The sequence below is a fragment of the Meleagris gallopavo genome, chromosome 1, assembly GCF_000146605.3.
Source record: "Meleagris gallopavo isolate NT-WF06-2002-E0010 breed Aviagen turkey brand Nicholas breeding stock chromosome 1, Turkey_5.1, whole genome shotgun sequence".
Classification (NCBI taxonomy): Eukaryota; Metazoa; Chordata; class Aves; order Galliformes; family Phasianidae; genus Meleagris; species Meleagris gallopavo.
The window spans coordinates 128,786,417-128,812,058 of NC_015011.2; the positions used below are offsets into that span (position 1 = coordinate 128,786,417).

The window sequence follows — 25,642 nt, forward strand, 5'->3', positions numbered from 1 at the left end:
TTGCTATATTAGTACCTCGGGGACAGGTAAATTGTACACAAGTTGATTGTATGTTTTGAAACTTTGTGATGCTTGTGCTCTCAGACTGAAAGACCAAGGCAATGCTGTGTCTGTAGTCTCCATGCAGGACTGGGTCCTATGAAACAGAAAGCTTCTGTTTCTCTATGAGGAAAAGTCTTTTAAAAATGCCATGGTGAAAAGCCCCAAAATAGATGCAAAAGTACTATGTCGTAGCTTCAGTTATATCTAAAAAAACAAACAAACAAATAGAAATCATCATGACCTTCAAAACCTAAAAGTTTCTGAATTCCCTCTATTCCTTCTGCCTCTATATCTAGACTCTGAAAACTCGTTTTCTGTCAGCACCCAGATATTTTCAAAAGCCTTGAAATGATTCCCAAGGATGTATTGTTTTTACTTTATCTCAGCAGTCACCATGTTCATAAATAAGAAAGTTACTGTTTGAGTCAATAACTAGCTCACACAGGAACTGTGAACATAAGTCACTGAGAAAACAATGACTGAGCTGGCTTTCAGCTAGTGATTATGGTAGGAAATGAAGCAAGCAAAATGCCACTAGGTCTCTATCATTCTTCTTTAGAAGACTTATTTTCTGGTTTTCTCTTCCATAGTGGATGTGGTCATGCTGCTAAGCATAGAAACTGCACCATCCCAACTAATAATTTCCACCATTGGATTTTGTTTGCAAGAGAGTCTTTCCCCTCTTTTAACTTTTGATCTCAAGGTGAATCTCCAGCTGAGACTGATAAGGCACATGAGGAGAGTCAGAGGGAGTTTTAGCTCTCATTGGTGTGCTGGCAGAGGAAGGAGATTCAGTTCTTTATACTGGAAGTGAAAATTCACATGGAAACCAGTGTGCACATTTCTACTTGTAGGGAATTACTGTCTTTGTTCATTGAAGGTGGTATAAGTGTTTGGCATTTTGGTCACTGCATTAGTGCCTGTGATATTCAGATATGAAGTGATTAATACCACTGAACCTTAAAGTGATAGAAATGTAATTTGCTCTTCAAGTTTGCGCCAGTTGAAAACAGTGAGGGACTGAAATAGCCACTCCCATAAGACAATTGCATGTGAGCCATGCAAGAAACACATTTTTTCTCTGTAGAACAGTGATGCATCACTATAATTTAGGAATGGTGTTTGCTTATTTTGTTCTTTTAAAGAAAGAAAAAAAAAGGACTGACTTAGTAATACAAGAAGCCTCCAAAAAGGTGTGCTGCAACACTTTTTCCTTAAAAAAAATATATATATATATGTAGTATACAGACAACTCACATATTACGCACAGATAGAAAAGAAGCTAAATAAAAACCCTTAGATCACAGTTCAGTACATGCATATTTCAGCTGTATGTTGCAGCTGAGTTTGGTTGTGAGCTGCTTAAATAGCTTCTGCAGGAATATGTGGTGTGTGTCGGAGCTACACAGCGTAAGGAAGACCCTTCCAATTGCAAGTTGTATTCATAGAGATGCTCTTCCACAGCAGTTTACCTGTGTTGTCCATCTGAGAAAATCTGTAGTGATAGTACAGGTAGTATTAATAGATAGAAGGACAGGCCTACTAGCATATTCCCAACAATATTTACCACTTAGGGATGAGGAATGCATGAAATACCACAGTCATTATAGAGTCCTTCAGGGAAATCTGGGTATGTGCACTCCCAACTTTACAGATCTAGAGAGGATCAGATAGTCTTTAAGGGTGAGAAAATTACTATACAGAGTACAGTGTGCAAAACCAGAATATTGGGGTTCCAAACACCCAACTCCTTACTTCCTGCAGTATCAGTACTTCTGAACACTTGTACCAAAGCCCCCAAATACCCAATTAGACTCTGTGCTGCTCTATAAATGTGTATAGATAGGCAGGTATGTGTGTACATAGTCACACAAAGCAAGATCAAAATTGAGTATGAATTATGCTGGGAACATGTGTGCTGAAAAGTATGAAGAATTGGATATTCCTGGTATCTCATTTAGATACCTGCATTAATTGCTTATGGTAATGGCATAAAAAAAGGATTATATCAGGGAATAGGAAACTTGCCTCAGGGTACCAGTCATTCTCATCAGTGGTTTCACTAAAAAACCTATAGCAGTTTTTCTGAGTAGTAACATTACTGTTTGTGTTATTAAAAGTCACTACAACAGCATAATGTGCATGAATCAGTTTTGATCCTAGATGTTAAAATTATGTATACATATTACATTTTATAAACTTTTGAAGACCTCATCTCAGGTAATGACATGGAACAAAATGGGTTAGTTTCATATTCATTAATCTTTTTAAAATCACAATATTGAGTGCATTGAGCCAATTCCAGCTAAAGAGAGAGGAGGAGTGGGATCTCATCTCAATTCTGAGTTCTTACACACGAATTTAAGGCATGGATGTCCAGTTTTTTTTACTTGCCTCATCCACATTGGGTGAGCAGGAATTGTCTTGGGATGCATACACAAAGGTCGCTTCAAAAGTAATGCCTCCTATTTATTTTCATGGAAACTACAACTGATAGAAAGAGCATAACATTATTTGATAGGACAAATTCTTTTCTACAGATCGTTACTTTTTAACACAGTCATCACCATTAGTTATACATTTTCCCTGGCAGTGAACAAGAGCATGCATTCTGCGCTCATAAAAATATGCACCAGCAGAGCTGGCCCACTGTCACTTTCACCACTGCTGACACACACCAGCACTGTCTCATTGTGCTCACATCCACTGTTTGGTCTCCATAAACATTCAGGAAGTGTTGATGAATGTCAGTGGATGCTGTTCTTTTCACATGGAGGAATTTGATGACACGCCTTTGCTTCATCCTCACTTCCATGTCAGACTGTTAAGCACCTGGGCCTCTCCACAGAGCAGAGCCACCGCCATGATGGCACAGGGCAGGGTGCAGCCGCATTGCCAGCTGTGCTGGGCCGCAGGTTGGACATACCTGGGTTAAGGGAAGAGTAAACTAGGTGGAAGTTGTGCGTTCAGGGTAGAAGCTAAATGTGAAGTTTGTGTAAACGTAAATGTGTTCTGAGAACTTCTTGCCATTCAGGCCACAAAGTCGTGTCTGTACAGTAGTAACAGTAGCGCCTTAATATATTTAGATATAAAAAACAGAACACTGTTTCTGGTTGTCCTGAAATACTAATCCATGAGAAAAACTAACTGTAGTTTTTCTGCACGTGATGAGATGTACAGAAGTATTTGCCAATAGGCTATTTGAATCATACTTCCTTTTCTGGCATTATTGTTTGTTGTTAAGATTATCGTGATTTCTCAAAGCCTTCAGGCCAAACAAATATTTGAGTAAAAAAAAGGTCTGTCTAGCATGCATTCAGAATGACTTTTGAAGAGGGAAGAGAGAAAAGATGGAACTATGAGATAGGACTTTTTTTTTCTAAATGGAATGTTTTATTTGAAAGTTTCCCAGGATATGTCAACAGCTCTTTAAAAGTATCAGTTTTAAAGTGACGGTACATAAGTACTATAGACACACTTTTATTTTCTGAGGCTGTTCAGCTGCTGTTATTTTTCAGTCAACTAATTTCTTTTTTATTGATATCTAGGTGACCCTCGGGGCAAACATCAAAAGAAAATCCAAACCAAAACCCAGAATTACCTTAATCTGTATGCTGTAGATGGGCTGCGAACCCTGTGTATTGCAAAACGAGTAAGTCAGTGCAAGTTCTTAATTTTCTTTTAAGAAGAGTCTTGACAAAGATAACTGAAGGCTGTCTTAATTTATTGTTCTTGATTTCTGATTTTTTTGTTGTGTTTTTTTTTTCATTTTATTCAATAAAAGTATGAATGCCTCTGCATCACTTTGACAGTGCCCTCACATACTCTCTTGAACAGGTTCTGAGCAAAGAGGAGTATGCTTGTTGGTTAAAAAGTCATCTGGAAGCAGAATCATCTATTGAGAATCGTGAAGAACTTCTGTTTCAGTCAGCACTGCAGATAGAGAAGAATTTGCATCTGCTAGGTAATGAAATGAGAGCTTGGCATAAAATTAAAAAGTGCTGAAAATTCTGAAAGCTTGGCTATGAAATCCATTCTTTAAATATTTTCGGACAGTACAGAAATTAGCTGCTTTTGGACTTTGTCATAATTGTCATGTGCAGCACCACAAAGGAATGGGTTTATAACTAACATAATAAACATACTCTTTTTATCCTTGCTCCTGCAATCATTTTATCATTAGTGAAATGGCTGGAGTAAAACAAGAGATGCATTTGACACAATGTCATAAATGAGAATTGCTGCTCTTAGTAGGAGGACTTGTCCAATACTGTCTGCAGAATTTCAGTAGCTTGGAGCCTCTTTACTATGCCAGGGAGTTCCACTATTCCAGGGGTACCAGAGCTGTTCAGAAAGCAAAGCTCATAAGCTGCTTCTGTGAGAGGCATCAACGCATATACGTCAGGTTCAACACTTAGGGCCTGTGTGCAGTGTGGAAGGGGACTGCAATACTTCATAATGGTGTAGTTAAAATCAGCGTATGTAAAATATATTCCAAGTCACGCTGTTTCTCTGTTCAGTGGAGAGCACTGAGATTGTGAAATACATATGTATCCGCTATTACTCCAAGTATCCAACTTCTTTCTCTGGCAGGGGAACTGGGTCAGCCATAGCACTGATGGAGGTAACAGCCTTCACTGTTTGCCAACTTGCCTGTCTCTGAGAGATGAGATCTACCTCACCCAACTTCTACTGTGTCTACTGTAGATCTCTAAGTCTCCTTATATAATCAGTGGAGAGAGAAAAAAACCAAAGTGCAGTTCATTAGATCTGTCTTAGATACCTCCTTTAGGATTAGATGAATCATACCTTCAAAGTGGCTGTTTTTCTCCTCTGACTTAAAGGGGAGCTTGAGGTGACTGATTCTGACCGCATTAATCAGGAAGATCCCACCATGGTGGTCCCTGTTGATTCTGGCTGTGCTCTGAAAACCAAAAATGGAAATTGAATTGTGCGATAAATAAGAGAGTTCTTAGGTTCTGGGAATAAAGTGAGTCTGGAAAAGAAATGTCTTTTCCCTTGTGAACTATTTGAATTACAAAAGCTTTTATAATTCAAAAGTTTTCATGACATTGCACTTCACCTACAACTAGTGCTCAGTCTGCAGGTGGGTTTCTATGGCTGAAGTGCTTTTCTTCAAACAATTATAGTGGTAATAAAGAGATGGCAGAAGTTTGCTTTGCTTATCCTGTTGTTTCAGGTACTTTGTATATTTATTATCTTCAGGTTGTCGGATTGTCAGCGCTTACACATCCTCACATTGAAGCCTCTCTAAAACTCAGTGGTGGCACTGAACTTGGTTCTGAGCTGCTTTTACTACAATCTGAAAATCTTGTCTTCTATTGATTTATGAAAGCATAGGAAAAATACTCACTTTGTTAAAAACAAGTAGGAAGATTCCCTGGGGGCCACATTTTCCTTCTACATTATGGATTATAGATTTATGGTTTATTCTTTGGTAAATCTCATCGGGCACCCAGTGTTTTTCCACAAGAGCAAAGAGCAGCCATAAGACACTAAGTAGTTTATGTCTAAACCCTAATGTGTGGTTACCAAGCTGCAGTTCTGCTGTCATTCCCCTCTGAAAGGGAGAGATCTGTGATGACCAATCCTCTTTTAGTTGACGAAAGGCAGTCAAGACCCTTTAGAACTAAATCAATAATATCTCATCTAGCAACATTCAGAAGAAACGGTGAAGATACAGAGCAGAGAAACAATAAGCAAAGGTACATCATCTTTGTGAACTACTGAGAGAGTGGCATCAGGTTGCTTTTGAAGTTTGGAACTCTGGATTTGTTGTTGACTGTCGATGCAAATGTTTACACCAGCTGTTTTCTACTCCTCTCTCTGGATACCTCCAGAAAGCTGCCTGAATACCGCATACATTCTTAGTTTTGTTTAGCTGTTTCCCAGTGAAAATGGCTGTAATTTTTGGAAAAATCCAAGCTTACAGTTTAAGGTGAACCATAACTATTTACTAAATGTGGAATAATTTGCTTTTACCGTGTGCTTAGGTGCCACTGGTATTGAAGACCGTTTACAGGATGGTGTTCCGGAAACCATTGCAAGCTTGCGCAAAGCTGGGTTGCAGATTTGGGTTCTTACTGGAGACAAGCAAGAAACTGCTGTTAATATTGCATATGCCTGCAAGCTACTAGATCATGATGAGGAAATCATCACTTTGAATGCTGAATCACCAGTAAGCAGACCCAGTACTATACTGAAGTCTACTTGTGAAGTAGCTTTACTTTGTTTTCAACTTGTACAATTAAGAATTTGATGGCTTCTTTTTCCTTTCCCTCTCTTTTTTTTCCTTTTCCTGCTTCAACCGTAATTTTCAGGTAGGACAAATCTTTGAATACTTTTTGGTGAATTATATTTCTAAGTTATAATGTCATGTGTCATAAACTTACTGAAGACATTTAACTGTGTGTGTTGGGATCCACCAACATGCCATAACAACATAAATGCCTGCATTTGGTATGCTTTCTGAAAACATCCCTCATTTTGCATATTGGCACTAAAGCAACCTGTTATTGAACATTTGGTTAGGAAGAAAACAATTGAATTGAAAATGTGTGTGCTTTACACTGAAATGTAGTATGTAGATAACTCATTCATGTTTTCTCAGATGGCTTTTTCTCTGGAAATAGAAACAATACTTAAATTTCAGTGCTAGCACTCAAAAACCAGAAAACCACATCGACAGTAATGACTTGCTTCCTAACAGACCTTTTCTAATTCTTCTGAATTACTGATCTTTCCTGTGCTCAACTTGTCGCAAGCAGACAATCACAAAGAGTTTACTGATATGGTTTAACATGCAAGGAACCAGACCGATAGTGCTGTAGTCCTTTAATGGGGTGATAAAATTGGACATCAGATCAGCAGAGGAGAGGTAGGTCAGCAGTATCCAGCTCCAATTCTTTTCGAAAAGGAAGAAAAGATAACAGCTTTTTCCCTTCTTGAATGTATCAACTGAACTGGTAAACTGACTTTCAATGATCTTTTGTTTTTTGTCATTCTTTGCTGTACAACCAGTAGCATTTCATTTTAAAAGTTCATATATTCTCAGTAACATCTTCTAGTTGAGTATGCCTAGGACAGAAAATTCGGCTTAAATAACCTTTAATTGGCCTTTAATAATGCATAACTACTTGATAAGTGTTGTAGGCGTATGCATGGTGCTCATACCATGCTTAACTTGGTACTGATACTGATCATTATATCATTCTCCAACGCTGTTATTCTGAGAAGGAGCTAAAAGAAATTAGTTTAGGATACAGTACTGCATGTTAAAGAGGAATTAGGTTTTAAGTCTTTCATATCTTCATTGTTGTCATGTCTTCCACAAAAAAAAAAATGTGTTTAGAGCGAATAGAGAATATTAGAAATTAAAACTTTTGTGGTGCAGCAAATATAACACCTCCATACCCCTTATGCCTAAATATACAAAGAACACCAATTTTTGAACACATGTTCTTTTCTCTCAAACATGTTTGTTTTGAATTTTTTTCAGGAGACATGTGCTGTCTTGCTGGAGCAGTGTCTGCAATGCATAGAATCTAAATTTTCAAACAACACAATAGACGAAGCTACTGGAAACATGACTGTTGGGTTCACCCCTCTCTATCCACCCTCTTCCCCTGTGCTTTCCAGCTTGGGCCTAGTGATTGATGGAAGGACTCTAGCTTATGCCCTGGAACCTACATTAGAAGATAAATTTCTTGCACTAGCCAAACGGTGCCGTTCAGTTCTGTGTTGTCGCTCTACTCCACTCCAAAAGAGCATGGTAGTGAAACTAGTCAGAGACAAACTCAAAGCAATGACCTTGGCAATAGGTAAATATCTCATTTTAAACTCGCCTGCTTTGATGTTTACTGAGAATCTTGGGTTTTTCACTTGCCATGGGATACAACTCACATACCTTCTAGTTGTGTCTGAAAATGTTTCAAACAACTTTAACACATTTATTCAAAGCTATTACAGAACTCTTGGAATAGCATTTAGGATTTCGTCCTACAGAAGTTAGGTGCTGGTGATACTACAGTATGCCTTGAGGTTTTGGCATGTCCAAACACTGCTGTGAAGAACTGAGTTAGCTGATACTGTGCAGAACACCATTTTGCGATCAGTGTATTACACAGAACAAAAATGTGCTCATTGTTGTTTCACTCAGCCATGATTAAGCTCAACGGTCTGCATTTTTCATCACAAGTAAGCAATACAGTATAGGACATGAATTGGCCATCTGTACAGAAAATGAATTTACGACTGGCATTGTGCCAGCTGCTACACTGCTTCACAGCTAGTCATTCAGTTGGTGAAGGGCAGATTTTGTCATGCATCCTGGTTTAAGTCTGGCAGCTTCTTTCATGTTTCCATGATTTTTACATAAGAAAAATCAATCAGCTTTTCTTTCCCTATCTCGAGTTTAGGCTCAGGTTGCACTAGAAGACACAGTTGTAACATCTTTTATCACAAAACACCTTATCTTTCATCCAGCTATCTTAGTTAATCATAACATAAACACGTGGGTTGGACCTACCTGTGAGAAATCCAAAGTACGTAATAACTGCCTGACACCTGTGACATCTACAGCAACAAATGTATGCTGATTTTAAGAATCCCCATGCCCACTACATTACATTTATCACAAGTATTCCTTTCTCATGCTTATTTTATGTCTTTGGCTGACTGACAGTAGGCATCATTATTTTCATATGTTGTCAAAAATATCTAACAGGTCAACTTGAATTATCCAGAAAGATTAAAAACAATAGTGAAGAATAAGTAGCTTGTGTTTTCAGTCTTTCTAAGCAACCTGAACCTGTGCATTGAATTTAAGCTCTTGCTCCGGTTTAAAAAACTAGTTGTTCCATCTTCCCTTTTAACTAATACGAGCTAAGCTCAGTTTGTTTCAAACAGTAACGAAGACATCAGTTTTGTCACCTTGTGGTGTGATGATTAGAAAAAGAGCAAGAGATGGTGACTCTGTAACCCATGCAGATAAATCTGCCTGCTGTGCTGTATTAGTGATGTCAGACTAGGCAATCCAAGTCAAGAATTCATCCATTTTTTAGTATTGCTATGTTTTTGCTAGATGGGCATCTTCACTGCATGTTTCGTTCTTAATCGTACCTTACTGCAAACAGACACTTGTAAGTAAGCAGGAGCACTAATAAGCTCATTTTAGGTGAATGTCTCAGCAGCTTTGCCAAGCTTTGAACCTTAGGTTCCAAAGCTGGCTTTTTTTTTTAGTACCACATCTCCCTTTCTATACTCAGCCAACACATAGTAATAACTAGTTTTCATTTGCTTTGCTGTTTCCTGGTCTACTTGTGACAAACAAAACTGTATCTTGTCGTCTTCAGGTGATGGTGCTAATGATGTCAGTATGATCCAAGTTGCAGATGTTGGTGTGGGGATCTCCGGTCAAGAAGGCATGCAGGTAACGTTGCTTGTTCACTGAAAAGCACGTGCAAAGAGTGAAATAGGCACTTCCCATATGCTAGCTTGACAAAGCTGCCTTTGGATAGCCAGCACAAATAAAGAAGAAGCTGCAAGTTGTGCTGAGTGCCAGTTGTGCTTCATAGGGATGGTTTCAGCTTGAGTTTGAGCTTGCATTTGTTCTCAGATCTGCGCTGAGCTTACATGTTAACTTCTCAGAAAGTTCATCTTATCAGATCCCTCTGAGCAATGTATGTTAAGAAATCGTTTTATAAATATTGGTTTCAAGGAGGGAGTAAAGCTCAGCAATGCATTAGTTAGACATGAAATAAGAGTCACCTTATTATGCTGTTATTCTTTCTTGCACTGCTTGGTTATACTCCTCCTGTGGAATAGCTGCACAAACCCATCCAGCTGAAGCAGTTTGTTTGCATAGTGTAGTGGTATCTTTTAGCCACTACGCCCACATATCTTTTCACTTAGCCTTATTCAGACAACAGAACAGTGAAGAAATAGAAAATTGTGGCCCTTTGCAGAACCACTGCTCCCTATAGCACCAAGTGTTGTTTTTTTTTTCCATTTCCTGCCACAGGGAATGGCACAGCAAAGGGACTTGCCCTGCAGTCTTTTGGATGTCTTCAGCCTGTTATTACTGCATTTGCTACTGTATAAGAGGCACTTATCCCGTCCCCAAAAGAGAGGAAGCCTATTTACCTACTGTATTATCTATCGCCTCTGTCTCCTAATGTTAATGTCACTTGCTATGCTAGCACCAAAAATGGCAGTAAGGCACACAGAATGAGGAAGATACCTCATTTTCACAACCTAAGAGCTCTTCAGATAGAATGGGAATTGTTTTCGTCCTGAGGACCTGAGCAGATAAACATACTCCTTAACTTAGTTACCAGTAGGTGGTTCTGTGCCCCACAATGGAGCAAAGAAGTGGTGATCGTTTTTTTATTCCAGGGAATTTCATGAGTACTGTGATTTAACTGGGTTAAAAACACAAACTTAAGAAATAAAAATCTAACTGAGCTTTGAACTTAGATGGCAAATTTGTGTGTTTTCCGGCATAAAATTATCTAGAAGCTAGGACTGTAGTTTAGAGAAAAGCCAGATGTTTCTCCAATCATACACCCTTCCAAAGGCATTGTCTCTTGGCCACTGTTAAAGACTGAATACCAAGGAATATGATGGGCTTCAACCTGACCTAGTAGAGCTCTTATTTTCTCCTTTTAATCATCCATGAAGTTTAGTCAAAGTCATCTCCAGTGCAAGTGGATGTCCATCAGTGCTATTCAAAGAGAAAGATTTCAGGCTTCAAATTTCTTAAAAAATGCTTCTCCAGATTTGGCAGCAGCTGTAACTTAGGCAGGAAGAAGCTACCACAACAATATTCTGATACTTATTGTGCGCATGGCATCTCAGCCATAGGCCCTCTGAATCTGACTGTGGTGGATGGAGAGGGCAGGAGAAGAGGAAGCCTTGAACTAAGCAAATACCAAGTATATTCATTGCTACATAACAGAGCCCCAAGAGCTTTGCATAGCTTCTGCACCATCACTTGGCAGGCAGTCCAGGAAACCCAGAGGAGAATGTGGAATCTTCTCCAAGCCCTTCAATTCAAAAATGGTCTGCCCAGGCTCCTTGAGTCTTGTCAGCTCTTATCAGCTTATCAATTCTTAGAATCTTTGTATTAATTCAGATCCATTTTTTTCCTAATGTAGACATATGTAGCATGCATTTTTTAATTCCTCTCACCATCGTGTTGATTTCAGCATTTCAGCTGAGCACTGACAATAAGAAGTCCTCAAATGCCCTCATTTCTTTTCTTTTTTTTTGTGTATTTAAGTCTGGAAGTTATTTGCTCATTAACCCATTAAACTGTCTGTGTTTTTCTAAATGAAAGTTCAGTAGAGTGGAAAATATTAGTAGATCTCTTACTTTGCTCCAAGGTCCAAAGAATCATGCAATTTTTACTATAAACAGCTGTCAGAATCTTATGCATGCAGATACTCAAAAGGCTCTGAGGATTTGGATGTCTGAAACAGCAGTACATTCTGATTTATTTTCTTTCCAAATTCTATGGAAGTGTGTGGAGCATGAATCATTTTTCCTTTAAAAAAGCTGGAAGAAAAATTAAAAAGTGAAAATTGAGACGATATTTTGAAGTGAAATAAACATGCAGATGCAGTTGGATAACACTGTCTTCCCATGTTCCTCATTCTAATCAAAATGGAATTTTAAAAAATTACACATTTCTCACAGTGTGTTGTGAAGTAATATCGTAGAAACAGAGCTGCAAAGAAGCTAACCGTTTTGCTTGAACATTGGGACAGGCTGAGATTGGGCAGAGGATAAGGAAGCAGATGTGGCACAGCTCTGTTCTCAAGTCATGAAGAGCAACATATCTGCAAGACAAATCAGACTGATGCATGTTGTAAGGTTGTGACAATTGTATTTCAGTGCCTGAGAAATCCCAGGATGGATGGGTCAACATTTGAAAAATGTCCCAGTGCTTATATAAATCTGTTGCTTAAATTACATTGCATTCCATAGTGTTTCAGAGTTTATTTGAATAGCTTCTAAAAGCACACTTATTTGGGAAAAATGATTCCTTCTGATGGTTTACCAAAAAAAGGAAGAGGGAAGAATTAAAAGGAAAGATGTCTCATTCGAAAACATGGCCAAATTACTCTAGAGAGTATGAGGAAGACTTGATCCTCTGGAGATTTTCACCTTTCCTCATGCTTTTGCTGAAAAGGTAGCTGATATCAAAATTAAAAATAAAAATGAAATGTAAGATAGTATTACATGAAATCTTAATGTGATCCTAGGATATGGAAGATCATGAAATCACTTACAGGATGGTGTCATCTAGATGTACAGTGCCTTGAATTTTAGTCATTCAGAAATAGAGAGAAAGTGCATCCACTTGACTCATGTTGTCAATTTGATTTGGCAGTCTGCACAACCCCAGGGGAGTCTCATCTAACATGATTATTCATAGAGAGTTTTAGCACATGATTTAAAAAATCCCTCAAAATACAGATGTCTCAGGACTGCTGAGTGAGCTTTGTAAGCCAGGATTGCAAATGTTCTTTGAAACCAGTATTTTTATTGTTTTGTCTTTTGAAGTCCCGTAATTGTGATGCAAGCTCTTAATTGTGCTTTTCTGTTTCATTCACTGGCAGTTCATTTTGCCCCATATATAACCCTTTGGTTTTACAGAGAAAGACATTACAGCAACTGAGATGTTCACACACGTGTTACTCTGAGCCCTCAGGCTCATGCAACTACTTGCCAGCCATTCTCCCACCTCTTGCTTTCCTTCTGCTTGTCACAACCTGGAGTGTAGACCATCATCTCCACTGGGCAAGGATCAGGTTTTCTGGCATGTTCTGCAAAGCCACCAGGTTTTCTTATGTGAATCCCAAGGCTGCATTTCCTGTGCGCTGTAATGAGTTTGATTCCTCATCACCACAACTTCCAGTGACTTTATAAGCTGAGAAAATGACTAGATTCACTGTTGGGGTTGAAAGTGACATCTTACAGTAATGGTTTCAACTTTTCTCTCATTACAGGCGGTGATGGCAAGCGACTTTGCAATCCCAAGGTTCCGACATTTAGAGAAGCTCTTGCTTGTTCATGGTCACTGGTGTTATTCCCGACTTGCCAACATGGTGCTGTATTTCTTCTACAAAAATGCAGTAAGTGTTTAACTTGGCAGTTTTGTAGCAACATACGTTTCCAGGGTTTATTCTGTGCTAAGTGAGCATTAGGTCAGCCTTCAAACAGCTTATAAATAAGCTGCAAAAAAACTTGCAGAGTTGAAAGACAGCTGGCTGCCATTTGCAAAAATACAGGACTCACTCCATAACAGCTACAGTGTGCTGCTGAATGTGCAAATTAGGTAACAGAAATAACAAGCACTGCTTAAGAAAAGTTTCATTTATAGAGCAGTTTCACAGAATTTAGCTGGCTAGACACGGCAGTCTTTAACGCCAAGGTCATCCAGCATTGCTCCAAAGTAGCACTTGGGTGTGTTTTCTCTTCCTGACTCCATCTTGTAGTTGCTTGTGAATCACTGTACAATTTCCCTGGTGACTCGAGATAATTCAAGACCTCTGTGTGTCTCAGATGCCAAGATCTGGAAGATTTTTCATTGATCTATCTTATTCCCAGCTAACTGAAAGAATTCATTAGAAAGGAAGCACACCGTGGTGAAGAACAGACTAAGGGTCTGTGTTTCCTCCCTGGTGTATGAACAGAGTTAGTCCAGTCCTGGGCACTGAGCCATAGCAGCTCGACTGCCTGGCTCTAACAAAGTGTCTTTGCATTGATCTCAAAGTACAAAGGTGATTGATTGAAAACTGCCTAACAAGACAAGCAAGAATTCCATCAGCTGTGTGGGAGTGGCTGGCTGGCACATTAATCTCCTCACTTTCAACACCTACAAATCACCCTGGGAGCTAGGGATATGAAGAAGTGGGAAAAAGAGGAGAGCCAGAGCTCTCAAACCTCTGCTTACTCCAGAGGATAATATGTGAACCATGAGTGGGAGAATGGATTTCATCCTCACTATCCAAATGTTACTAAGAAAAAATGTAGCTCTCCATTTCATAAAAGTTGCATTCCAAATTCCACTCAGTCTCAATTTTTCAATCAGTGGTAAGTTTTTATGTAAATTCCTCTTTGTCTGGCTAATCTCTGTCTGATCTCAACCTGAAGATAGTCATCTTCTCAGGAAAAGATCATTATGTGCTGAAAATTGTAAATATTCTTGGAATATATAGGAGAACTAAAGCATTAATAAACCAGCTTTGTGCTAACATGAGCATGATAAAATGCTGTCCGTGGTCTGATCAGAAACTACATGCAAAAAAAAAACAGAAGGGGCTTGGAAAAGTCTGAATTGCTGCCTGAGCCTGGAATAGCAAGTAGATTTAAATCATGTTGCAGTCAGTGGAGGTTCACCTGTTGAAACACAACAGTGAAATATGTGCTGGTTTTCAAATGTGTGAGTACTACAGCTTGGTCCTGGATGATGCCAAACATCTGCACTCCAGCCCCAGTGCTGAACATTTCCAAGATACCATTTGTCTTGACAGTATCAAACCTCCCACTTCCAGAAAGTGTATTTCAGAGCAATCTCATATTAAAATTAGAAAATAATAATAATAATAATAATAATAATACACATAAGACATTGCAGCAATCAGCAGTCAGAGATGTTGTTTATATATCTACATTTTTGTTCAGCCCTTGTAAAATCTTCCATTTCCTTTGGTACAACTCCCCTTGATTACAAGTATTATTTCTCATGCCATTTTTAGTAAGACATTTTCAAAAGCTGCTGCCTCAGGGTTAGCATATAACTGAAGAATATCCCTTTGTGTTGGCTCTGCCTTGGCAGCCTTCAGAGTTTTCTGAGCAATTCTTGTTTCTGCTGTCTCTAAACTGTAGTGGGATATCCAGCATACAGACATGAATATGTCTGACACTGTGCCTGCCCTTAAGGGAAGATTATTCAAAAATGAAAGATAGGAGCACCTGATCCTTCTGCTAGGAGAAAATTCTGGATGATTCTCAGTGGAGAGAAAGAAATCTACACTGCAAATGTTCTGCAAGGTTTCTTCTCACTCAACTGTTATTTTTCCCAGTTGCATGTATTGTGAAACTTTCCATTTTCTCGTAGAACCTAACTCAAAGTTTAAATTCCAAATTGCTGCAAAAGCCATTTGGAAACTCAGATGACTTATCCAAGAAGATGTTTGGCTTGGAAGAGAGAATAAAAATACAAATAAAATATAAACTAAAACATAGCATGACTGGAATAACCAAGCATGATACAAATGGACTTTATATAAACAAATTTCTACTGCACAAGCATGCATTGCTTGTTCTCCTTAATGCATTACCTCTGCAAGAGAGCACTGGACATTTTCTGACATACATTATATTCACTGAAGTCTTCCACTTGGGGCCAAATTCCTCAGAGACTTATCTGAGAGAAAAAAATAAATAAATAAAAGAAGCCCTTCTCGTCGAAAATCTAACTCAATTTTTATATTGAAAACATTAAATTTAATTTGTTTTGACTGTTTTTCAGGTGGGTAATGCACACAAATGAGGAAATGCTGTGTTTTAAATCAAACACTTGTTTAATCCAAAATAAAATTTGAGAGGGGAGAAATTGATTCACTAGTTACTGAAGTGCCACTTATTTGTACAGCTTTCTTTAACAGCACTGCTGAGACCCAAACTAGAGATAGCATGAAAAAACTCAACTGAGTGTATTTTCATCAGACTCCCCATTTTTGTCAAAGCCAAACCATTTCCAGGATGGAAATTTAGCAAGGCTCTGTAGAGGAAAATTTCTTAGGTCCAGGGTTAGCTGGATTATGTTTATTTCAAGCAAGCAAGAGAAAAGTCTCTAAATCCATGTATTTATTGCAATTCCATTTTGTGAAAAGACTCAGGAAGTTTTGTTGTCTTTTGGATGTGGAACGGAAGAAAATTTCAAAGTCTCTTCAATTGTGAATGAAATTGCCATCTTCCAGCCAACTGATCAAAAGCTCTGTTAACACAGTCCTGTTTTAGGCAAAAGAAGACGTTTTTCCTGAAATATATGATCTAGAGCTGATCCTTAAGATTATGCTACTGCTTAACTTCTAGAAGATTAGTTTATGGTGTGGGCTCACAGATTATGAGACATGTTGCTACTGATATACGAACTACTACAGTGTAGTATGCACATGTTGCCTGAACATGTACATACTGTATATCTCTCTGTGTACACATCTATATACATTTATGTATATTAGGATTAAGCCTCGTATTTTCTGGCAGTTTCCCTGTACAAGACATCCTTATTCTCCTTGCAGTGGTTTTCACTGCCTAAGCAGACTGTGGGTATTTTTCTTACACATTTGAATTTCAGATAGAATAAATTATTATTTTCCTCTAAATACATGAAGATAAAGAAGGGTTAACATACTCCAGTTAGTTGAAAGCATTGGAGAGCAAAATATAAAAAGAAGAGAAAATGAGAGGTCATGTCATTTCCCTTCTTCATGGTTAAAATGAGGAAAACCCCTGAAGGACAGTTACCAAGATTGCCTTCTCTGTAGTGCTAATCACTTTACAAAGAGTAATTAAAATTGGAATTTTAGGAGGACCAAGCCTTGGAATTTATTTCCTTCCCTAGGAAGCTGTGCACCTGTTTCTAGACCTCAAACCTCCCTTCACAGGTGAGATCAGCACCTCTCCTGAGCCCTAAAATCCTTAGGATTTTTCATGTTGCAGGGATTGTAGAAGAAGTAGGTAGAACCAAGCTACATGAACAGTCTCATTGATGTATATGCAATCAATTCCTTCATTCAAATGAAGAGTAAGTAAGGCAGAGGAGTCTTCACTGCGCTGCTCATCTGCTGAATTTCAAAGCACAAAGATCAGAACAGTTAAGAACTACTTTGTTAGACCCTGTTGTTTCATCTGTCTTGTTTCTGGAAGTCTTATATTGGTCTTGGAAAAACTCTGCATTTACCCTTTGAAGACTAGCTGAGCCTTCTAAACCAGAAGAAGGTGTTATTATGGAAATGCTTATTCTTATGACAGCAATGTAAGTGCTGTGTGATCAGTACTCAAATACCTATAGGTCAACTGCAGTTGGGAGAGCTTTTTATGGTTAACTAAATTGCATTTCAGAATTTCACTTGAACTGAAAATTCAAGTCCTGACTCATAAGATCTTGAGAGTACAGCAGCACAAAGACTTCCAGGTTTGCCAAACTGTAACTTAGTTAAGTGGTACAGGCATGAGGAACAATGAATTCAAGTCTATGTTTCACTAGAAAACTCACGTGTCTAGGGTACATGGATAAGTCCTTGCAGAACTGGAATGAGAACAATTTCAGAATGGGATGATGATGCTTTCTCTCCTCTCAAATTTATTGCATTGCTGGTTCTCTTTCAGATGTTTGTGGCCCTTGTTTTCTGGTACCAGTTCTACTGTGGGTTCTCCGGCTCATCCATGATTGACCAGTGGTATCTCATCTTCTTTAATTTGCTTTTCTCTTCTCTTCCACAACTGATTACTGGTGTGCTGGATAAGGATGTGCCAGCTGAAGTGTTACTATCTGTACCTCAGCTTTATAAAAGCGGACAGAATATGGAGGTAAAAGCTTCTGCTTTTTGTAATTTTTTTTTTCTTAGATGCCTTCAATTTCAACTGGAAAGCAACCTGGCTCCAAGTGGGCACATGGCTGATAAAAAGATCTGGATAGTCATTGTTACTATTGCTTGCTATTGCTCAACTGAGTTAAAGTATCTAGATGGCAAAAGTACATCTAAAACATCATCATCAACAAAAAAGACCAGCTATGTTTTGAAATGTTTATCAGGTGGGAAGATGGGCACTTCAAATCAGCCTGAGCTGAACACTTCCCTCATGATCTATACTCACAAATAGCTACTGAAGTAGATTTTTTGTAGCACCTCACCATACTTAGTCACAACTTCAAGCCCAAGCCCTTCACAGACAAAAGATAAAGATGGTTTTAAGAGTAAGCACAGAGGTTGATAGACTCTTAGGGAAGCCATCATCAGCAGACAACAGATTCAGAAAGCTTTGTTGAAAGCACCTTGTTCCTATCTGCTTAAGTTGTACAAAGAAGACAGAAGGAATTGCAGGAGGGACTGAAACCAAATTTCCAATAATTACAGCTACAGTGTGGGAAAATCTTTCTGCTTGGCAAAACTATTCCCATCCAGTTGTTGCTTTCAAGGAAGAAGCCTTCCTTAAAAGTATTGACACTCTGCTCTCTGAGGGAGGCAGTGACCATTTTGCCTCTCAGTGTCCTTGCTGACACACTGCTAGACACTGTGCTGGAAAGTTGAAACAATTTTAGCACTTTATTGCAAATTCTCTTTTTCACCCAGCTCCAATTTTCCATTTTTTTTTTACATTTCTTTGAAATCTAATCACAGTTTAAGCTTGTTGGGTAGTTGTGTCTGCCTGTCTTCAGCTGGCAAACTGGGGAGAGAAGTCTTCAGTGCACAGTACAATTATTTCCCATCAGCAAGCACAGGGACTATTCTAAGTTTGTTTGAAATTTGATGAATGTTTTCTCTGAATACCTAAAAAGGAATTTAAAAACCTGGCAAAAATCCTGCTTCAAGTAGGATCAGTTTCAGAAAAGTAGCTGATGTATGCTTGTAGAATTTCAAAATAATTGAGGTTGGAAAGATCACTGGAAATCATCTTGTCCAGCCTCCTGCTCCACACTAGCCTAATTTCAATGCTACTTGAGGTTGCTCAGAACTTTATCTAGTCCAATTTTGCATATTTCCAAGAACGGAAATTCCACAGTTGCACTGAGCCACCTGTTCCAGTCCTTATTCACATGTTTCTTCAGTGGACACAAGGACACCATAATTCTTTCTAAGCATCTTTCAGTTTTTGCTTTTAGGCTGCTGTGATATTCTTCAAAGGGGAAGATCTGAGACAGAGCCTGTATCCTCAAATAAATAAATACATATTTTTCCATTTATAAATTATTTTTCCTTATACCTCAGTCTTTTTTACGATCATTCATACCACCGCAATCAAAATGTTAAATATTGTTTTTGCAAGCAATTTTGTACCCACACACAGATAATATATATATATATTCATATGTGTTGTATGTGTATTTGTAACATAGCATACATTCCTACATGAATTTTCATTAAAGTTCATTGTTGTGGATCTTCCTTTCTAAGCATCTATGCATTCTTTCTTTTTTCTCTCTTGCAAATATACATTCCGTGTTTGGGTGCACATGCTGCACATGATTTAAAACCCATTTACTCACATGCCTTCACCTCAGAGAGCACCTGAAATCACTGGTATAACTGTTGTGCCTAAATTTGGGCACCTTCATAAACGTCTGCTGGTCTGTGTATTGGAAGTGTCAGATTCAGATTACACTCTCTGGTAGCAAACAAAAATGAAGAAGATTCTCCTCCCAGAAAGGAATGACTTGCAGATAGACTTCATAATTCATCCCCAAGGGTGATCACCAAAGTGTTGGAGACAGTGGCAGAAGCCACTCGAAAATACTTAGCCCAGAAAATAGCATCTCTGATTTCCTTTTCTTTTTTTTTGTGCTACAGGAGTATCAACCACACATGTTTTGGATGAACATGATTGATGCTATGTATCAAAGCCTTGTTTGCTTCTTCATCCCTTATTTTGTAAGTGTTCGGTTTAAGACATTCTATTTCAGGCATTTTGAGGAGAACTGGTAACAGTTTGGGCTAAGTTCTGTCTCCTTCTTTACAGACTTACTATGATTCGGAGGTGGATATTTTCTCCTGGGGAACTCCCATCACCACAACAGCGCTTTTCACCATCATACTACATTTGGCTATTGAAACCAAAACTTGGGTAAGGTACCCACAGTCTCCACAGAAACTTTCTGGCATTTCTTTCTTAATGCAATTTTACAAAAACACAAGATGTTCATTTCGTTCACCCAGCACATTCTATTTTTATCAAGTGTTTTAAGCAAACATGAAAAAGGTTTTGAACTGTGACTTGTGCACAGCATTTAGTGTTTTGTATCAAATAAGAATCTTCCAAAATGCAAGGCTCTAAATTCTTTGCCATATATGGATTTAGCTTCAGAAATTAAAAGCAGTTAGTTCAGAATCGTTTTCTCAGAAAGGAAAGAATCATTGCTCTTTTGTTGTTTCTTTTGTTGTTCTAGACATTCCTCCACTGGTCATCTTGCATCTTCAGTATCCTTTTATTTTTCTTTGTGGCTCTGGTTTACAATGCTTCCTGCCCAGTATGCCATCCTCCATCCAATCCCTACTGGACTATGGAAAGGCTGATGGGAGACCCGATATTCTACTTCACTTGCATTATATCACCAGTAGTTGCATTGCTGCCCAGGTATGGTATCGTTTCTCATATGTGAAAGCATTTCATACATATGATTACGACGGCAAGAAGTATATCCTCTCGTTGTCTTATCAACCAAGACAACATTTTTCAGTGGGTCATTATATCAAGTCAGGTTGTTTAACTTTTTCTGTGCTCCTGACCACAGGAAGAGACCACAGCTCCTGGCTGTACACCACAGGAGGGGAATAATTGTAAACAGTTTGCTCCTGTAGACTGGTGTAGATTGAAGCTCCTGGCCATGCAGAGATTTTCTATCCTGTGAGGTTTTTCATGATTCTTCCAGATTCAACCTGTCTTGATGTACAATACAGAAATTCTGATAGTTCAGAATTCTGAACTATCATAGCATAGAATCATAGAATGGCTTGAGTTGGAAGGGACCCCAAGAATCATCGAGCTCCAGTCCCCTGCCAAATGCAGGTCCACCAACCTCCAGATCTGGTACTAGAGCAGATTGCACCCATGTTGTGGACTCACTTGCCTGCTTATGGATGTAAGAAGCCTTCCCTACCAACTGATCTACCCTTTGCCTTTGAGTCCACATCAGGAAAGATGAAAGACCATATGCCATCACAAAGTGGATCACTGGCTAAAAGCCATTTTTATTACACCGCTTGTTATTATTCACATATTAGCACAGCAGTCAGAAGTTTTCATCAGTAGTCTTTCTTGTGTCAAACATAAGAAGAGCACATAAATCTCTTATTTTCCTGTGTTTTACATTTTTTTATATATTCTCATGATAATAACTTGAGTACCTTCTCTCTTTCAGTTCCTTTCATATGCACGTTCTCTTCTTGCAGATTTCTGTACAGAACCCTTCAGGGAACACTATTCCCAACGCAGCTTCAGCTTGGACGCCAGCTGAGTAAACTATCTCCAGAGATTCGCACCCAGTTTCTGACCAAGTTGAATGTCAAAAAAGGACCAATGCATCAGACACAATCCTTTGCAAACAGCTTCTCACCAAACCTTGTCTCAAATGCCAGTGACAGTTTTAAGCCTTACAACCAAAACACGCCTTCACCAGCATCTCCAACAAATGAGTCACTTTTCCAAGAGCGCAAAAAGGCAGAACGTGCAACAGATCTGATTGTGTCTGCCTCTCCTCAGTGTGCTCTGTTTTATGAGGAAAGCAGTCTCCCCTCATCAGCACATAGCCAGGAAAGGTCTGTGGGATTTCATGAAGTTACTCACAGCACTTCAGAGATGGAGTTGTCTCCCTTGGGAACAACTTTCCCATGGAGCTCGGCAGTCGACCAAACAGACTTCAGTTTGTTGAAGTGGATCACATCAACTCCACTGTTCAGCCGCTTTGGAACTGTTTTACAGGTGTCATCAAGTAGTTTACAGAATGAAACACAAGACGGTATGTGTGTGCTTGGCTCTTCCTTGCAGGAGGACTTCAAAGACTTAAAAGAACAGAGCTCAAATAACTTCCAGGACAAAATGAAAGGGACCCCAGCTGACCAGTGGAAAAGTGACAATTCTGAGTCCACCTTTTTATGACATGGGCCTTAAATATATTTATATATTTTCTATTTGCACACATTTATAGTGAGATTACTCTATTTGTTTCCAAAAATGAAACAGAAAATCAAAGGTACAGAGTGATTATTTAAGAATGTTTAAATACAGTATATTGAAATAAGAGCTTTAAATATAAAAAGAAACACTTGAATGTTCCATTTATATGGTTTTTTATTTTTTCATCTCATTTTGTAAGGAAATGCCGTCTCTTTATTTTTCAGATGCTTCTCTTTTATTCTGACACATACTATAAAAGTAAAGGACCCATCTAACATATCCAAAAGGATTAGATTCAGCACCAATCATTGATATCATTATAGGCCATTCAGTAATCAAAGATGCAAAACCATGATAACAGGACACTGCATCCCATCCGTTGTCTGCTTGCCGCCGGGTTTTGTCATAGGGGCAAAACATTTGGCAAGACTGTGGAATTATGACACATGTCTCTGTAAATGTTAACAGTATCTCACCACCGCATGAATAATACTGGTATTTTATAAGTGACACCATATTTTGATATTGCAGCCATAGCATTTTTATGTGTCATGATAAAACAATAAATAAACGACCATCCATATTGTAAAGTGACGTCTCAGTCTGGTGTTAATACTAACTCAGCCCCTCACTTGCAGTACCTGGCATTTGGTTGGTTGTGACCTTGTATCTGGCTGTTCAACTTCTGGTAGTTCCATTTGCATTGGAACTACTGGGTGGCAAAGAGGCGGTGCCTGCCACAGAGCTTAACACGGAAGGATCTGTTGTGTTGGGACCCTGCACCGGAGGGGCTGCTTTGGCTGCAGGAGTCAGTCCTGCTCGCTAATGGGCAGCCTGGGAGGAAGGTTTTGTTTGCTGCTGGTCCAGCCACCAATCAAGCCCTTGGCGATCAGACATGGCAAGGTGCCTGAGCCTGGTCTAAGACAGATAGCTCCAGTATCAAAAGCAGGGAGCTGCACTGCTTTTGAGATTGTGCCTGAGCAGACTTCATGTGTCAGAAGCGCTATTGGTGTATTGGCCTCTTCCCCAAAGACAGAATTGATAATGAGAGAGTGGGAAGTGCCTCTTGAAAGGAATACACAAAAGCAATCTAAGAGTCATCAGCCTGTAAATATGTTACCCTGATCAAATGTGACACATCAACATGTAGCTAAACTACGTTTTGGAACTGGAATTAATTAGGGATAGAGTAGATATGCTGAGGGACTCACAGGGTTGCCACTGCCTTCTGTGAAGAGTTATAAGCACGTGGCTTTTCTAAGTTCAAGCTGTGAGCTCAGTGAAGGTGGGCAGGCATAAGCACTGGTGCCAGCATACAACCTTGCTCTTCCATGCACTGCCAGCAGGGCAGGGATGTGCTGCCCTCAAAGCTCTTTTTGATCTTTGTTGTCTAGGAAGGGGAACTGCTCAGCTCAGCTCAGGTGGGGAAACCTTTTGCACTGTCTCAGCAGGGTGAGAGGATTCCTCATGCAAACACCTCTGCTTGCTCTGCCTGCCTTCTGCATCTTGATGGTGCACGTGCTGGGACAACAGTACAGGTAATGTTTTGCAAGGTTAGTTAGCTGTATTTAACACAAAACTATGCAGCAATTGCCATTCTAAATTATTCACCTACGTAGAGCTGCACTGTCTTTTAATGTCAGAGGGGAAATGTGTCAGTTTTGCTATCTGGTGAGAAACATTCCCTTGCCTGTAAGATGGGGCCTCACAGAACAGCAGGGTGCGGGCTGTCAGGTAGGTAGCCAGGCATTAAATGCACCCTGCAGTCACAAGTGTCCTGGGCTGATAGCAGCAGTGTGCCATGTGTGTCACACGTGTGCCTGTCACTCTGCCTTGTAGAGCTTACAGGCTAAATAAAACAGAGCATGATCCATCACAGCATGCAGGAGACAGGGATGGAGGCTGAAGCTTGGGATTATTATTTGAGCAGGCTGTGCTCTCTGCGGCCTCCCACAGCTAGTTGGAAGTTCCAGCTGTATTTTGAGGGCTCAGCTACTATTCCTGCCCCAGACGTGGCGGTACCTTGTGAACCTGAGGCAAACCTTACAGATAGCAAATTGTAGCTGCTCCAGGACAGAGTATGCAGGCACAAACCGCTTCATTGATTTACCTCTACCTCATGGCCTGGTGCAGGCAACAGAAAGGGCTGGAGTATCACTGGGCACCTTACTAGAAGATACTCTCATAGAAAGGAATGTAATTCTTTGCTAGCAATGCCTTGTGACAGATAAAATCATAGAATTATAGGCTCATAAGGTTGGAAAAGACCTCTCACATCATCTAATCCAACCTGCAGCTACCCCCACCCATGAGGAGCTACGAGATATGGTTTAGTGGCTTGTCGTAGCAAGGGTAATGGGAGGACAGTTGGACTAGATGATCTTGCAGGTCCTTTCCAACCTTATGATTCTATGATTTTATGCCCACTGCCCATGTCCCTCAGTGCCACACCCACACGGTTCTTGAATACCTCCAGGGATGGTGCCTCCACCACCTCCCTGGGAAGCCTCTGCCACTGCCTCACTGCACTTTCTGAGAAGAAATTGTTCCTAATATCCAACCTGAACGTCCCCTGAAAGGGTTGCTCTGGGGCTGAGAGGTGCTCATGCAGTGCCACATGGTTGTGTTAGTGCTGCACTGAGTGTGTGTATGGTATACCTGTGTCAGGTGTGCAGGGAAGCTCAACATTCCTGTAGATCAAGGTCCGCCACTGCAGCTTTTGGTTTCTGCAATTTGATTTACCTCAGATGGGAGTCAGATCTCAATAAGTACTGTGTTCTGTTGCAAGAAAAACCCATGCTTAGAGATATACTAGGGACATGTTTTGAAATGCATGCAAATGAAATGTAAAAGCTTTGTGTTAAAGGATAAAAAAAAAATCTTGTTATGGCAGCGATGGTGCAAACATCTCTGAGTTTAATCTGAAATAAACCAAATAATCCCGCTGACCTCAGTGGCGCAGTGAACTCAGATAGGGACACCCATAACATCAAGGTCTCCACGTGCCAGAAGTATGCAGCGAGATCCCTGGGGGCACAGAACTTGGTCGGTACAAAGTCAGTAAGAGACCTCCGTTTTCTTTGGGGAGATAAATTCTAAAATAATACAAATGGAATTTCAACCACAGAGAGGAGGATAAAAAATTAAAAGGGGAAAAAAACAACAACACAGATTTCACATTTGGAAAGAAAATATTAAGCAAACTCATTCTTCTCCTTTCCCATCAAGTTCTCTCTTCAGCTGCCAGAAGACAAACATATCAAAGCACATTACTTGCTGGGCTTTAGGGCTTGTCAACAACTTGGAGCTGCTATTATTAATATTTGAAACATTTTAGCTAAGCAAACACCAATAGCTTCTCGAAGCTATGTACATTGATTTTAATCAAGTAGAAATAAACTTCTCAAGTTAGTCCTGTTGGCGCAGTTGAACCGTGGTTGTGTCTTACAAAAGAAAACTTGATGCTCTCAAAGCATGCAACTGTTTTCATGCACGGTTCCACGAGCCCTTAAAATACCCATTTTCAGTCTGTGAGCAGCACGGCTTCAAATAATGACTTCACTGAGCCCTGCAAGCAGTGCTACATCTGCCAGCCTTTGCTTGATGAAGAAGTCCACATTGAAATTAATGACCCAGAAGAACAGAGCTATGAATTAAGCATAGCAATGTT

At 39.5% G+C, this 25,642-nt stretch overlaps 1 protein-coding gene across 1 annotated transcript in view; it reads left to right on the top strand.

The window, feature by feature from the left end:
- ATP10A (ATPase phospholipid transporting 10A (putative)) overlaps window positions 1-22,566 on the top strand; it is a 109,576-nt gene extending 87,010 nt beyond the window's left edge. Inside the window, exons 11-21 of the mRNA XM_003203146.4 lie at window positions 3,591-3,694; window positions 3,880-4,006; window positions 6,057-6,241; window positions 7,562-7,883; window positions 9,417-9,493; window positions 13,077-13,202; window positions 17,470-17,670; window positions 19,650-19,730; window positions 19,819-19,923; window positions 20,246-20,433; window positions 21,249-22,566. Of these exons, the coding sequence (XP_003203194.1) occupies window positions 3,591-3,694; window positions 3,880-4,006; window positions 6,057-6,241; window positions 7,562-7,883; window positions 9,417-9,493; window positions 13,077-13,202; window positions 17,470-17,670; window positions 19,650-19,730; window positions 19,819-19,923; window positions 20,246-20,433; window positions 21,249-21,954 (2,222 nt within the window). The 3' untranslated portion in view covers window positions 21,955-22,566. The remainder of the gene's footprint in view (window positions 1-3,590; window positions 3,695-3,879; window positions 4,007-6,056; window positions 6,242-7,561; window positions 7,884-9,416; window positions 9,494-13,076; window positions 13,203-17,469; window positions 17,671-19,649; window positions 19,731-19,818; window positions 19,924-20,245; window positions 20,434-21,248) is intronic.
- Window positions 22,567-25,642: the final 3,076 nt, after the last annotated feature.